This window comes from Pseudonaja textilis, chromosome 1 (assembly GCF_049901715.1).
Source record: "Pseudonaja textilis isolate UNSWEBS1 chromosome 1, rPseTex1.2, whole genome shotgun sequence".
NCBI classification, from domain to species: Eukaryota; Metazoa; Chordata; class Lepidosauria; order Squamata; family Elapidae; genus Pseudonaja; species Pseudonaja textilis.
In genome coordinates, this window is record NC_141990.1 from 115417181 (window position 1) to 115431291 (window position 14111).

The window sequence follows — 14111 nt, forward strand, 5'->3', positions numbered from 1 at the left end:
TGAAACAGAATCACAAAGGCGATTTTAAAATGATTTAGGAAAGTTGGCAGGTTTTGGAGTTCATTGTCATATGACCCTCCGTCATTTTACTTTTTTTAAAAAAAGCCACATTATCAACTTCTAAAAAACTTTTCTGTTCAATTTGTTGCCTTGGTGTTTTTGTGTCCACAATAGGATTCAAAGTAGGATTTATTTCGAGTCAGTACAGGTAGTCCTCGAATTATGGCCATCCTGGAGCCTGCCCATTAGGGTTGGAAGTCGCAACAAATGAAAAATGAGCTGCCTCAAATACCAACCATCCTTGTCTCTCTGCTGCATTTGTTAAACAAATGCACGGGTTGTAGAGTGGAGCTCAGGGGTGCGGGAGATCTTAGGAGCCCTAGTGCAGGCACTAGCCCACCTGCCTCAGGCCTCCCAAGGCTTCCCCCACCCGAAGGCACCCCATGTTCTCCTTCCCATGCCTTGGATATGCCTCCCATGCCAGCCCTTGCACAGTGAGAAACAATGGGGAAGGAACATGCTCGGTGCACTGGCTTTCCTAATTCTGTCCCTGCCTTTCTGAGCCAAAAAAAGGACCCGTTTTCTAGCCTTTCAGATCTTTCTGCCCCCAACAGCTGACTTTTGGGAGGATGTAAACTTATCCTGACTGTTGTTAGGCTTTGGGAGGCCATGTAAAGGCAGCAGCTTCTGGAGGAGCTTTCTAAAATCTTTTGCTTAACCTCCTCCCTTCCCCAGAAACCCACATTTCTTCAATAAGCAAAACAGAAAACACTGGGAAGGATCGACTTGTCGATTGCTCCATTATATGCTAAGCTTCAACTCCCTGACTTTGGTCTCCAATCTCTGTCCCTTTTAAAAACCATATCCTGACTCCAGGCAGAAAAGTACAAGAACCAAGCAAGCAAGGAGAGAAAATCTTTCAACAGCTTTTTCCCTTTGAACTGCGGGAAAAAAATAAATAAAACATCTCCAAAAGTTTAGCAGACTGGAGATTTGTGCAACAAAATGGCAGGTGCTGGGTCTTTGCAAAGCTTTTGCCAAACTTTTCATCTGATTGCCTGTAGGATCCAGCTAGGACTCGCCTTTAAGTCTTAGCAGGGTCCTTCAGAAGGACAGCAAAATAGATTTGCAAACACCCAGTGTAGGCCTGAATTGTTTCAGCAGCTCAGCTGGCTGGAGAATTCTGTGAGTTGAAGTCCACAAGTCTTAAAGTTGCCAAGTTTGGAGACCCCTGACTTAGATTTTCTTTCTATAGCTTTCATGTCTTTAAATGGTATGTAATACGTGAGTGAGAGTGGGAGGGAGAAGCTGATGTAAGTTTATTTCTTCCAGAAGACTGTTTTATTGAATGATAAGTGTACAATTCTTGCACAGTTATTGTGTAGGATCCAGCTTTCTTTCCCCAAGATAGGGCTCCTGTTCCCTGGGGCCAAATCAGACTGAGGTGGTGTTTTATTTCACTCTGAGAAATAACAAAAAAGCTGGATGGCTTCACCTCAATTATACATGGCCTTTTAATGAACTTCTCTCTTTTTCCCCTTTCCATCCATTTCTGTCCACTGCAATTCAGTTGTTTCCAGGCTCTAGAGTTCTCTCTGGTGCTGGAATGCAGTTTGGAAAAATACTGCATCAAATCTATGTAGTCAGCAGAGTATTGCCCCCACCAAAAAAGGCTGTTGAAGGCATAAAGATAAAGTCTACTTTCATTTCATTGTTTGGAAAAACCCTTTGTGTTGATATTCTACAGCTTGATCCTTAAAAGGTCATCATTAAATATTAACACACATATATTAAAGTTCTAAATCCTGGAAATGTGATTCCTGTGCCTCCCCATTTATTCCTTAAAATTGTGATCTTCATTAACTGTTTCACAACTATATTTGATTTGAATGAGAGAGGAAAATATATCACAGTTAAATGTATTTAAACTCATTGCCCAAATGTGTTTTATTAGGAGGAATTACAGTGCATTTACTTAACTTTTACTTAATAGCTGTAATGGGTAGGTACATTTAACCCCACAAGGATGAGAATAGTTTAATAACCATTGTGTGATTAATGGTAGGGAAGCATCTTTATTACTTTGGTTTTTATTTTTTCTTTCTTTTGCAGAGGTTTATTTTTCTGAATAGCTGTGTAGTGAGATGATGAAAGATTATGTCATTCTATTTCTGAGGCTTCAGGAACATGAGAGCTTAGTTATACCATCAGTACTACAGCTGGACGGCTATTGAATAGTGAAGTTCCTCAGCCCTCCTTAAACTTCAGAAATAAAGCAGGAACAGCAGCAAAGCAATAGCAGATAATTGTATTCCAAGAAGCAGCATTTTTAGAAGGTTCTCATATTTTCCTTTAGATTAAAGAAAAATGTAAGATTAGGTTGTCCATGCAATGCATTTAAAAATGAACAGTTGAAGTGGACATGATGGTGAGTCCAGTCTCGGTTTTATGCCACTTTACACAACTAGGACAGCACTTTGTTATGTCAATTTACTTTGTTGTGTCAATTTATATAGCCACCCCTCTCACAATTTTAACATGCTTCACATTTAAGGTATACAACTTTAATTTATATTAATGCATATCTAAATATGCATTATATGAATGTTTCTCTCTTTTTTTATATACTTTTATATCACTTCAGAACCTCTCAATACTGTAAGGAATCTTAGAGTTTATGATCCAACCACTAGCACGTTGAACGTCCGATGGGATCACGCTGAAGGAAATCCCCGTCAGTACAAGGTGTATTATAAACCGGTGGCAGGAGGAACAGAGGAAATGGTAATTGTTTTGTATGCATATTTTGTACCTGTGTAGTTTCTGTGCACACACTTGGAGGCTGTTCAAAATGATGTCCTGCTGAATTTGGGGAGCCTGCTTATGGAGCACTTACCACTGATGACAAATTTCCCCAGGATTTTAGATTTGGATAAAACAAGAAGGAGGAGGAGGACTGGTACAGTGGTCTAGAAGTGATGCTTTCGCCTCATCATCAGGAGGCTATGAGTTTGATCCTAGGCAACAGCAGATATTTCCCTTTCTGGGCATAATAAGTAATTATCTGCTGCAAACTGCATTGGCAACAGGAAGAGCATCCAGCCAGTAAACACTCAGCTCCATTCAATTGCGCCAAGTGCAAGAGATTATGGAAGTCATTAAAACACAATAACTAAATACATCAATAAAATAAGAGAACTTTAATGAACATGAAGGTCATCTTTTATATTACGAGGAAAAGTAGTATGAGAACATCATGAAATATCCAATTACCTGCCCTGTTTTAAACTTTGACAGGTAACTTTGCCTGGGAATACAAACTATGCTGTTCTAAAGAATCTCCAGTCGGACACCCCATACAAAGTAACCGTTGTTCCTGTTTACTCAGAAGGCGATGGAGGCCGGGTATCCGATACAGGGAAAACACGTAAGTAGAACTGAGGAGTGTCTATGGAGATTCTCTGTCATCCAGGTCATGGTTGTCCCCTTTGGGTTGTCCCCTTTTTTTCAAGAGGCAACTGGACTTTGTTTTTTTTTCTTTGGAGATGTTTCGCTTCTCATCTAAGAAGCTTCTTCAGCTCTTACTGGATGGTGAGGAATGGGCAGGATCACACTCCTTGCAGACAGCTGGTCATCTGCATTCTTTTAGTGAGTCATTGAGACTACCTGGTGTTTATCTGTGTCGTCAGGGTCATTTGAGTAATGCAAATGGGTATGGAGCCTTCTTGGAACTGTTGAAAGGACTGTGTCATAGACTGGCGTAGAGGGGGAAGGATATAACATCATCCATCTCTAGTCTACAACCCAGTCCTTTCAACAGTTCCAAAAAGGCTCCACACCCATTTGCATTACTCAGGTGACTCTTGACACAGATAAACCTCCAAGTGGCCTCAACGACTTGCTAAGTAGAATGCAAATAACCAGCTGTGTGCAGGGAGTATAAATCCTTCCATTCCCCACCATCCAGTCAGAGCTGAAGAAACTTCTTGGATGAGAAGTGAAACATCTTCAACCCCCTCCCCCCAAAATCCAGGTGCCTCTTGAAAAAAGTACCTGTAAAATTGAGGTTACCCCCCCCCCTTCATCAAATGTTGGGACTTTGGGCCACAATTAAGATAGAATTAGGTAGCTTGCTGATTGTAAAGGGCTTAAGCTTACCGTACTTCATCCTGCTATAGTACAAATCATTGACTTAGTAAGGTAACTTAAATTAGTAAGGTTTTGTTTAGCCTGTTTCCTATATAATCCTATATAATTAGCCCATTTCCTATATAATTCTAAACCTGAAAGTGGCTTGCTTATTTTTGGCTTAGCTCCATGGCAAAACACATTTAAAACCAGTTTGTTAGTTAATGAATCCAGGTTGTTTTAATGATGGACTCTTTGTAAGACTGAGCTCAGAACTATGATTTATGGTTACTTAATTTAAAAAAAAACTGTTTATACACTGCTCAGAAATCTAGATATGGTAAAAATAATACAGGGGACCAGAACTGAAATGGTCAAATAGTCACAATTAATCTGTTTGTTTGCAAGGTTGATTTAAGCTTATTTAATAAAACAGTTAAAACAAATCCAGATGCAGGTGTTGGCTTTAGAGTATGCTGGCATAAGCAGAAACATATGGGAGAGTATTGTCAGGTTCTCTCTTCCAGAACTGATCCTCTTCAGTGATACCAAAATTATTACAATGGAACCTACTTTTAATAGACTGGTAGGGATGGAAGTGGGGAAGAGTTTTGATTATTCCCCAATGTCCAGTAAATTGAAGAGTAAGTCCTCATGGTGACATAAGTGACATTATTTAGGGAATGACATCCTTGTGCAAATGATGCTTATTGTAAAATTTGATCTACTTACATAATATCTTTATGCAAATAACATAGACATTATTTACATAAACATTATTACATAAACAACATAAAGTGCAATTGATATGATTGTGTCGTGTGATTATACTTTGCTCGGAATCTACAAATAGGGGGATTTCTTAAAAAATGCAAATTTGTTTTATATGATTCAGTGATGAGGGGGACACCAAGAAACATCCAAGTTTACAACCCAACAACTAACAGTCTTAATGTCCAGTGGGATGCTGCACCAGGTCCAGTGCAGCAATACAAAGTTGTCTATAATCCATTAGCTGCCACAAAGCCATCGGAATCTGTAAGTAATTTAATACAGTTATTTCCAAAGCAATCTCTGGTTGATAAAAAAGAAATAATGCATCCTATTCCACTGTAAATGGCTGAATATTCTGAATGTCATATACATAGGTAGTCCTTGACTTATGACCACAATTGCAAGTTTCCATTGCTTTCTTCTCACAATTGTTAAGTGAACTACTGCAACTGTTAAGTTAGTAACAAAGTTGTTAAGTAAATGAGGCTTCTTTGACTTTGCTTGTTAGAGATTCAAAAAAGGTGATCACATGACCTAGTACACTGGAATCACCATAAATATATGTCAGTTGCCAAACATCTGAGTGTTGATCATGTGACCATGGGGATACTGTAATGGTCATAACTGTGAAAAACAATTATGTCACTTTTTTTAGTGCTGTTGTAACTGCAAAGGGTCATTAAATGAATGGTTGTAAGTCTGAGAATTATCTGTAGCATAGACATTCTTAGGGACAGCTTCATAACTTATATCAGTTTGTGCAGTTGGTGGAGAAACGCTTCTGTGCTTAGAACCAGTGTAGCGTAATAGTTAATTGTTTGGACTAGGGATAAGAGCATTGAGTTAGGCTCACCTTCAATCATGGACGCCTACTTCGTGACTTCCAATATTATATTTTTCTGAACTTTCAGTCTCCTACTTCATTGATTCATGGTCAAAGATAAAAAAAATATCTCAGTGCATTGGGAGGAGGGGGAACAGGGTATAGGAAAAAGTTAACAGTAAAAATTTAAAACCTCAATATATCAGCAGATTGACAGAAGTAAAAAAGTCAGGCCAAACGTTTTGACATTTCTAGACATTTCACAATTTGATATTCACCAGCTCAATATCAGTTACAGACAATTATATCGCTTTCTTTCTAGGTTATTGTACCAAGTAATACACGCAATGTTTTATTGGAACGTCTGTCTCCTGATACTCCTTATTCAATAAATGTCATTGCTATGTATGGTGATGGAGATGGAGATCCAAGTACAGGACAGGGAAGAACATGTAAGTAGAAAATCATGCTTTTATTGCTAAATTCTTGTTTACTAGCGTGAATTACTCCTTTGTACCTAGATCTCTAAATATCTTTTGGTACTTATATTCTGCACTGGGTCTTAACATGAATGTAGTTTATCAATTATTAGAGGTACTGAATGAATGCATATGGGAGAAGCCTTGCATAGAAAACTTTGCTTCTAGAAGGATATAGCAAATCAAAAATGTTCACAATTTCAAACTTAGAAGGGATCATCAGATTTAACTATATAAATAAATGTTATTAATTTAACCCCTTTGGAAAATTCTATGATTTATTTACTTATTTAACAGCTGCTGTCATCTAGCATATTAAATCAGTGAAGTTAAGAAGAGTAATTTTAGCTGCCCATACTCATAATTGTTCAGTATCCATACTACTCTGATCCAAGACCTAGTTGTCATCAAAAGCAAAGCATTTTTCAGTGGAGCATGCCTTGAAAATTATTGAGTTAGAATCAGCCAATGGAATTAATTGACGCACAAAGTCAATTTGTTAATGTTAAGGTTATGCAAAATATTCTGTATACAGAACTTCTGGTTTCAGATGGGTTGCTGCCAAAAAAAACATGGATATTGTATGTGTCTGCTGCATGCGTGGAATGAAACAGCTGTTTTTCCCCCTCAACTAGGGAAAAAGCCAGAAAAGCTAAGAAGAGGTTGAGAAGCAAGAGAATAAATAATTGGGGGGTTGTCGGGCAAATGAGAGATGCAGTGCCAGGAGCTGCTAAGTGGAGGAGGGGAGAGGCACCCCATATGGCTTTTCTTTTATGCAAAATCCAGAACAACCAGAATGTTCCAAGTTTAAGTTCTTCCAAACTGTGGCTGATCCAAAATAGTTTTGCACAATCCCTAGAATGCAATTATTTGTTCTGGATTCAAAGCACATAATTTCCCCCATTTTTTTCCATGCCCCTGTAAAGTATTTGCTCTGAGAAGATTACTGAATTTATTTTATATTTAATGTTTATTTGTCTTAGTGCCTCGTAGTGGACCCAGGAACATAAGAGTATTTGATCCAACCACAAACAGTCTTTCGGTTCAGTGGGATCATGCAGATGGACCTGTGCAGCAATATAGAATTATATATAGTCCTGTTTCTGGGGACCCCATCGATGAATATGTAAGTTGATATTTTTTAAATATATATAATAGTTGATTTTCTATTACTTTGCTGCTGCAAAGTAATAATTGCATTAACTGTTAATTTCAGTGCTTTTATTTTGTGTGGAAGTAGTTGAATGAAAAATGAAATGAAAAATACTATTTTCTCATCGCAAGATTAGAAGGTGTTCATGTCCTGTATGTCCAAGACAAGGCTACTCAATTACACTTAGAGAATAATTTCTTGGAAGAAATACATATAACAATGTCTTCAGTGTTCATGTTCCTCAGTGAAGCTAATTATGCAGATCTTAGCATGTCAAGTTATTTACTGGAAAGGGCAAAACTATTTCATCCTCTGAAATAAAACGATTAGAAATAAATCTTGCCCTATTGCAACCATTAGGCTCGACTCCATCACGTTTAGATTAAACAAATGGAAATAAATGGTGGTATTAGTCATGGTATGTTTGTTCCACAGATTTAACAGGGTTTAAAAAATCCACCTGCAACCTACTTTGAGGGCCTTTTAACCCATAAAGTAATCTTCACCTAAATCTCGGAGATGTTCTGGTGGCTTGCACGTGACACTACTTCTGAAAAAAACTTGCCAACTGAACTACAGGGACTTGTCCTGGCGTTCTCTGAGAACCAGACATTGAATGAAAAGGGGGGGTGGGAAATAACTCTAGGTCAAGAGTAGAAGGCATAGGCAGGGATTACTTCTGTAATCTGTAAAAAGGTGAATAAGAATGAGAAGATATATATTTGTAGAAGCTAATTCTATCCACCTCAATGAAAGGATAATTTCAGTTGATTGCCATTCACTTCTCATGGCCATCATATATCTGTGTTTTATAAACATGAGCAGCAGGAATGAGTTTTGGCTCTCAATTTTTGTTTTGGGCATTCTTCCAATTTTTTTTACAGTTTATAACTTCCTACTCTAAATTTAGCTACAAAACTTTAAGAATATAATTTAGCCAGCTTATTTCCCATAGGGAGGTTAAAGGCATGTGTTCTGTTGACTTCTGTACAAAAGAAAATATTCAGGCATAGTTGGTTATGGTTATTGCTTATTTTTGAATGAACCTATATTTTGTTATGTCTTAATACTATACTTGAAGAAATATATGCTGGTAAGGTGTAAAAAAGTGAAAACATTAATGGCCAATCTGTGGGCAATAAAAGGATATTAATGCTTTTATTGCATTGCATTGCATTGCATTATTATTGACTTTATTATATACATCATATAACTGTGATTAAGGCAGTAAACAACCTAAATAAAATGAATTTGACTTATTGAACTAAATTTTAATCTTTATGTTTGAGGCTTATCTAGTTCCATCTTTGGATGATTTTTACCATTATACTGTTAAACTATGCAATTCAGTACAAATGCTAACAAGCATAACTCCTCAACATGTGGTTAATGTGATGGGTGAACCAAAATAAACCTTTATCTTCTTGCTTGGTCAGAGTCCATTTATGTACTACAAGTTATATGTTTGGTAAATTATTAATAATTGGTAATCTATTAATTGTACAACATTTCACTGATTGTCATTTGTTTTAGACAACAGTACCTGGCAGAATAAACACTGTATTGCTACAGCCTTTGCAGTCAGATACACCTTATAAAATTACAGTTGTAGCAGTTTATGATGATGGAGATGGTGGACAAGTCACAGGAAATGGAAAAACAGGTATATTTACTATAACTGTTATCTCAATGTTCTTTTTGATTTTATATAATAAAGTTCTGCCTTCACTGAAGGAGATTTTAAAGTCTGTAAAAGAAAAAATATATAGAATTATTCCTCCAAACCAGTTAAAGTAGCTTTGTAAAGCCTAGTTTGCTATGAGGAAAATTTGCCATTTGTCAACCCAAGTTGAAAAAAATCTTAACATAGTATATACCAAGTGAACTCTGAAACTGTCCATTACATTTCTGAAAATATTTATTAAAAATATTTGAACAAATTCCATATATGATACAAATTTCCTATAGTGAAACATTGGCATTTTACTTATTAATTTTATACCTGGTACTCAATTCTAAATGAAGCACATGTAGCTAAATTTCTTGCTTATTTACAACATGCAACATATTTACATTCAGTAACATCATCCAAGTTATCACTGCATGTATTCTCAGAGCAAAATTCCCTACGAGCACCATTGGAATTTTCTTTAAAAAGCTGATTTTCACAGTAAAATACAGTAGTATTCGGTTTTAATTTGGGATCCAAAATTATAGATTAACTTTATTTATTTTAGTATTGAAGTTTTAGCCTTTCACAATTTTGAAAGAAGTACAAAAATTAGACTTGGCATTAGAGTTTATCAAATGCCTTTTTTCCTAACTGAATGCATTTAATTTTTTGTTTTTTAGTTGGGCTGCTTTCTCCTCAGAATATTCGTATATCTGATGAATGGTATACTCGATTCAGAGTGGCCTGGGATCCTGTCCCATCTCCTATCTTAGGATACAAAATTGTGTATAAAGTTGCAGGTAAGATTACAAATGCGGGGCTGCCAACATGCGACCATGGTTTTGAGACTGAATATTGTTGAATATTATCAACAATTTCAATGATTGTTATGAAAGCAGGCTTTGCTGTAGTTTTACAAGAGAGGCTTCTACTTAATATTCCCAGAGAATTGCTGTCAGCAACATAGGAATTCTCAGTTGGAGGATTGTCTGGCTCATTATAAAGCAGCTTTTTATGTTAATGCACATTAACATTCTTTTTTGTTTTTTTTCCTTTTAAGGTTCGGATGAGCCCATGGAGGTGTTTGTTGGAGAAGTGACTTCATATACTTTACACAACTTATTGCCTAGTACATCTTACGATGTGAACGTATATGCTCAGTATGAGTCTGGACTTAGCGAACCTTTGGTTGACCAAGGCACTACACGTAAGACCAAAGATTCTCCCACCCCGCATATATGTATGTTGATGTGACAATACTAATGATTGTAGCAAGAAGACTTGATCTCTTAAAATTTGCCTGCTTGGTAGAAAAGATACATTTCTTAAAGAAATGTCCTATTATGTTGAACTTTCAGGGAACGCGCCCATTGTCGAAGACATGTTCAATCCCTAAATCTTGGTTTCTGGTTTCTGAGGGTTCTCTGTGTTTAACTCGATGAAACATGACAATTTTTCTAAAACAGCTGTGTCCTTGATATAAATAAATGATAGCAGTATCATGCTACAGGTTGATTTTGGATGAATATTAAATATCAAATTAGTTTCAATGCTGTATAATAAGTGGAAGATCTGAAAAGCATTCTCACTTGATGATTAATGCTGGAATTTCCACGTATTGGGATTTCAAGCATATTTTTTTCTGAAAAAGAAGAGTGCAGTCTGTCTATTTTTGAATTGGCTCTGATTCCTGCATTGCCTGCTGTCATTCTAGATGTAGCTCTCCACCTGTAGCTCTGCTTTACATATTTGCATGTGCCTAAATACGAATAAACTTATAAATTATGATCAGGTGAAATCAATCTACAATAGCCTGAATAAAGCTTTGTCTACTTAATATGATATTGTAATATATTCCTAATCAGTGCTGAACAAGCTTACCAGATATCTGAAAAGCAAAGGACATGGAGAATTGGAAAGGGAGAGAAATTGGAGTGGGGTGGGAAGAACGCAGTAATCATTTAATTTTCTTGACAAATTTGACAAAAGATACAGTGAAACATTGTTAAAAAAATACTTAGACCTATCTGTATATGAAGCTACTTTGTTCAGCATCAGAAAGACTGGTTTCTGAGGGTTCCTTGTTGCTCATTGAACTTGGTTGCTTTCTTGCAGACATTTCATTACCTAACCAAACTAGGTTACATCATCACTGCAACACTAGTATTGATGATGTTACCTAGTTTGGGTAATGAAACGTCTGCAAGAAAACAACCAAGCTCAAGGTACCCTTCATTTCAACCATAAACTACAAATATTCTTTATTGAGACTGGTTTCTTAATGGTAAAAATGGGCTAGAGCCAATTAAGAGCCAAAAGCCTTCAGTGTGTAACTGATTATGGTCTTGTCAGTTTCAGGTGGCAGCCAAGCCTCTGATTGGAGTTCTAACTAATCATCTAATTAGGGTCACAAAGGAGAGCTTGTTATCTGTGATTGGCATTTATTGGGGAAGCACTGAGCTGTACAAAATCTGCTTAGGAAAGAGATAGCTTGTCAAAAATCCAGATAATATTTAATTGTAAGGCTATGCCTGCCAAACTAAATACATGTGGACAAAGAGGGGGATATGTTTGCTTTTTGCCAGGTATCTGATAACCGTAGTGCTGAAAAAACATAATGTCATAATTGTAGAGTTTTATCTGGTTTCACCCAAATGATTAATGGGTTTTTTCCCCTTTTCTTTTCCATAGTGTACTTGAATGTTACAGATCTAACAAGTTATAATGTGGGATGGGACACTTTCTGTATCAAATGGTCGGCGCATCGGTCTGCCTCTTCTTACAGACTGAAACTAAATCCAGCCGATGGTAATTATGGTTTTAAATGAATATTGGTTACATGTCATGATTCCATTGATCCTTTTTTAAATTATTTAGCATATTTGAATTACATTGTTCATCACCCAAATCTCCATGGATTGGAGATGCTATAAATAATGTCAATAAATTGTTTTCAGCAAAAGAGGCATTATTTCAACTGCAGGACAACTGTTTCTTCTTTCATATTCTTGCTGCCTTTCTGAATTTGTCACAATTACTCAAAATGTGCATATGATTATCAAATGCCTAATAAGATACCAGTTTATTATAAATGTTATAGACATGATTTGAACAAACTTTGCCCCAAATGGTCCTTCATTTATAATTTTTTGTAATATTACAATTCAATAATTTATTAATACAGATTATGTCTTGTTGCAAATAATGCTTCCTATGTATTGCATAATATGAATAAATAATTTTGAAATGTTGCACAAGCAGAATATGTTACAACGACAAAAGTACTTTTAATTCCTGTTTTATTTTGAAAAAAGGAGATATATATGAGCATTAAGGAATTCTGAAGCAGATTAAAACAAGTATCAAATTTAACTCTCCTGCATCATAAAGAATATTGCTTACTAAGCTATTCTTTCTTTCTGTGCTGTTGTAGAAGTCAGCTATTTCATACTTTGTCTTTTTCACATTCTGGCAATTCATCAACCTACAGGCAGAATTGCCATGGTTTAGAAGATTAAAAACAAAAATAAAAAACAACCCCATCTCCCTGTAGACAATAACAATTTCACTTCTTCATGACATGTTATTATATCATGAAGAGCAGTGTTGGTGCAGTGGTTAGAATGCAGTATTGCAGGCTAATTCTGCTGACTGCCAACTTCCAGCCATTCAGCAGTTCAAGTCTCACCGGCTCAAGGTTGACTCAGTCTTTCATCCTTCCGAGGTTGGTAAAATGACCCAGATTGTTGGGGGCAATATGCTGACTGTAAACTGTTTAGAGAGGGCTGTAAAGCACTGTGAAGGGGTATTAAGTCTAGGTGTTATTGCTATTATACTGCATACTGCTTACAAACAGTTACGTGTACATAAGGTCCTACAAATTAAGCATTTTTCTTCTCACTTGCTTACAGGATCTAGAGGTCAAGAAATAACAGTGCGTGGATCAGAAACCAGTCACTGTTTTACTGGGCTTTCACCTGATACCGAATATAATGCTACTGTCTTTGTTCAGACTCCGAATCTTGAAGGTCCTCCAGTTTCTACAAAAGAACACACATGTAAGTCCAAGATGACAGGAACCGCAATAACAAAACCAAAACAACTTTAGAGAATCTGGAAAGAATATGACGAAAGCAATTTTCTCTGAATATACCATTGGTTTAGTAAAACTGGATTTTTTCCCCACACAACCCAGCTTCTCCTCATTCATGAATTGAAAAAAAAAATGCATCTTTTGTGACTCACCATACTGCCAATATTTCAGAAAACAGCTGGATTCCAACCTTCACATTCTGCTTACCTTGTTCATGCAACTAAACCATACCTGGGAGTTTCAGGGTTTTGTATGATAAGTAGATCGTCCATCAGGCCTAATACAGTATTATACTTAAATGAAGCCATTATGGAATATTTAACAAACTCTGGCTAAAACAATACTTCTTGTATAGCAGATGACATTTGCTTATAAATGCTCAGTGTGAATTTCTTCTCAGTAAAGCTGAATAGCCTGAGAAGAGACAACAATCCTTGCGACCTATGTCTACTGTGTTAGGAGTTTGATATTTTTCAACCTTTCCCCCATTCCTTACCTTTTTTTGCAGGGCAAAAGGGTTAAGTTTTATAGATACAAGATAGGTCATGAGCAAGGAGGATAGGTTATGAGGAACATTGAAGATGATCCCCCTCCTGTTTTATCTTTCACCCATCCCATCTTCTATCCTGTCCTTGAGGATAACATGTGGAGAAGGAGCACAGGATGGAACAGAAGAGACCATTCAGCAATGTACATGCTTCATCCACCACTAGTGTTCTATGGAGGATGAACTACATCAGAGGTGTCACACTTTCATCATCACAGTGGTGTCACATGACATATCGTGACTTTCCCCCCCTTCGGTAAACTAGGCATGGGCATGATCAGCACATGGTGCATCTGGTCTGCTGGCCCTGGGTTTGACACCCTTGAACTAGATGATTACTAATTCTAGTAACAAGTGGCCATGGTGATTGGACTTCAATGTCCTTGAAACATGTTTGAGCTATGGTTTAGGAGACAGGAGGATCCAAACTTTTGCTGGAACG

At 36.8% G+C, this 14111-nt stretch overlaps 1 protein-coding gene across 6 annotated transcripts in view; it reads left to right on the forward strand.

Annotated features, from left to right (window-relative positions):
• COL12A1 (collagen type XII alpha 1 chain) overlaps positions 1 to 14111 on the forward strand; it is a 136307-nt gene that overhangs the window by 69970 nt on the left and 52226 nt on the right. For all 6 annotated transcript variants that reach the window (XM_087915230.1, XM_087915248.1, XM_087915232.1 and 3 more), the window contains 10 exons: positions 2645 to 2784; positions 3298 to 3427; positions 5024 to 5166; positions 6048 to 6177; positions 7188 to 7330; positions 8891 to 9020; positions 9710 to 9829; positions 10090 to 10236; positions 11721 to 11837; positions 12941 to 13087. In XM_087915230.1, the coding sequence (XP_087771356.1) occupies positions 2645 to 2784; positions 3298 to 3427; positions 5024 to 5166; positions 6048 to 6177; positions 7188 to 7330; positions 8891 to 9020; positions 9710 to 9829; positions 10090 to 10236; positions 11721 to 11837; positions 12941 to 13087 (1347 nt within the window). The remainder of the gene's footprint in view (positions 1 to 2644; positions 2785 to 3297; positions 3428 to 5023; positions 5167 to 6047; positions 6178 to 7187; positions 7331 to 8890; positions 9021 to 9709; positions 9830 to 10089; positions 10237 to 11720; positions 11838 to 12940; positions 13088 to 14111) is intronic.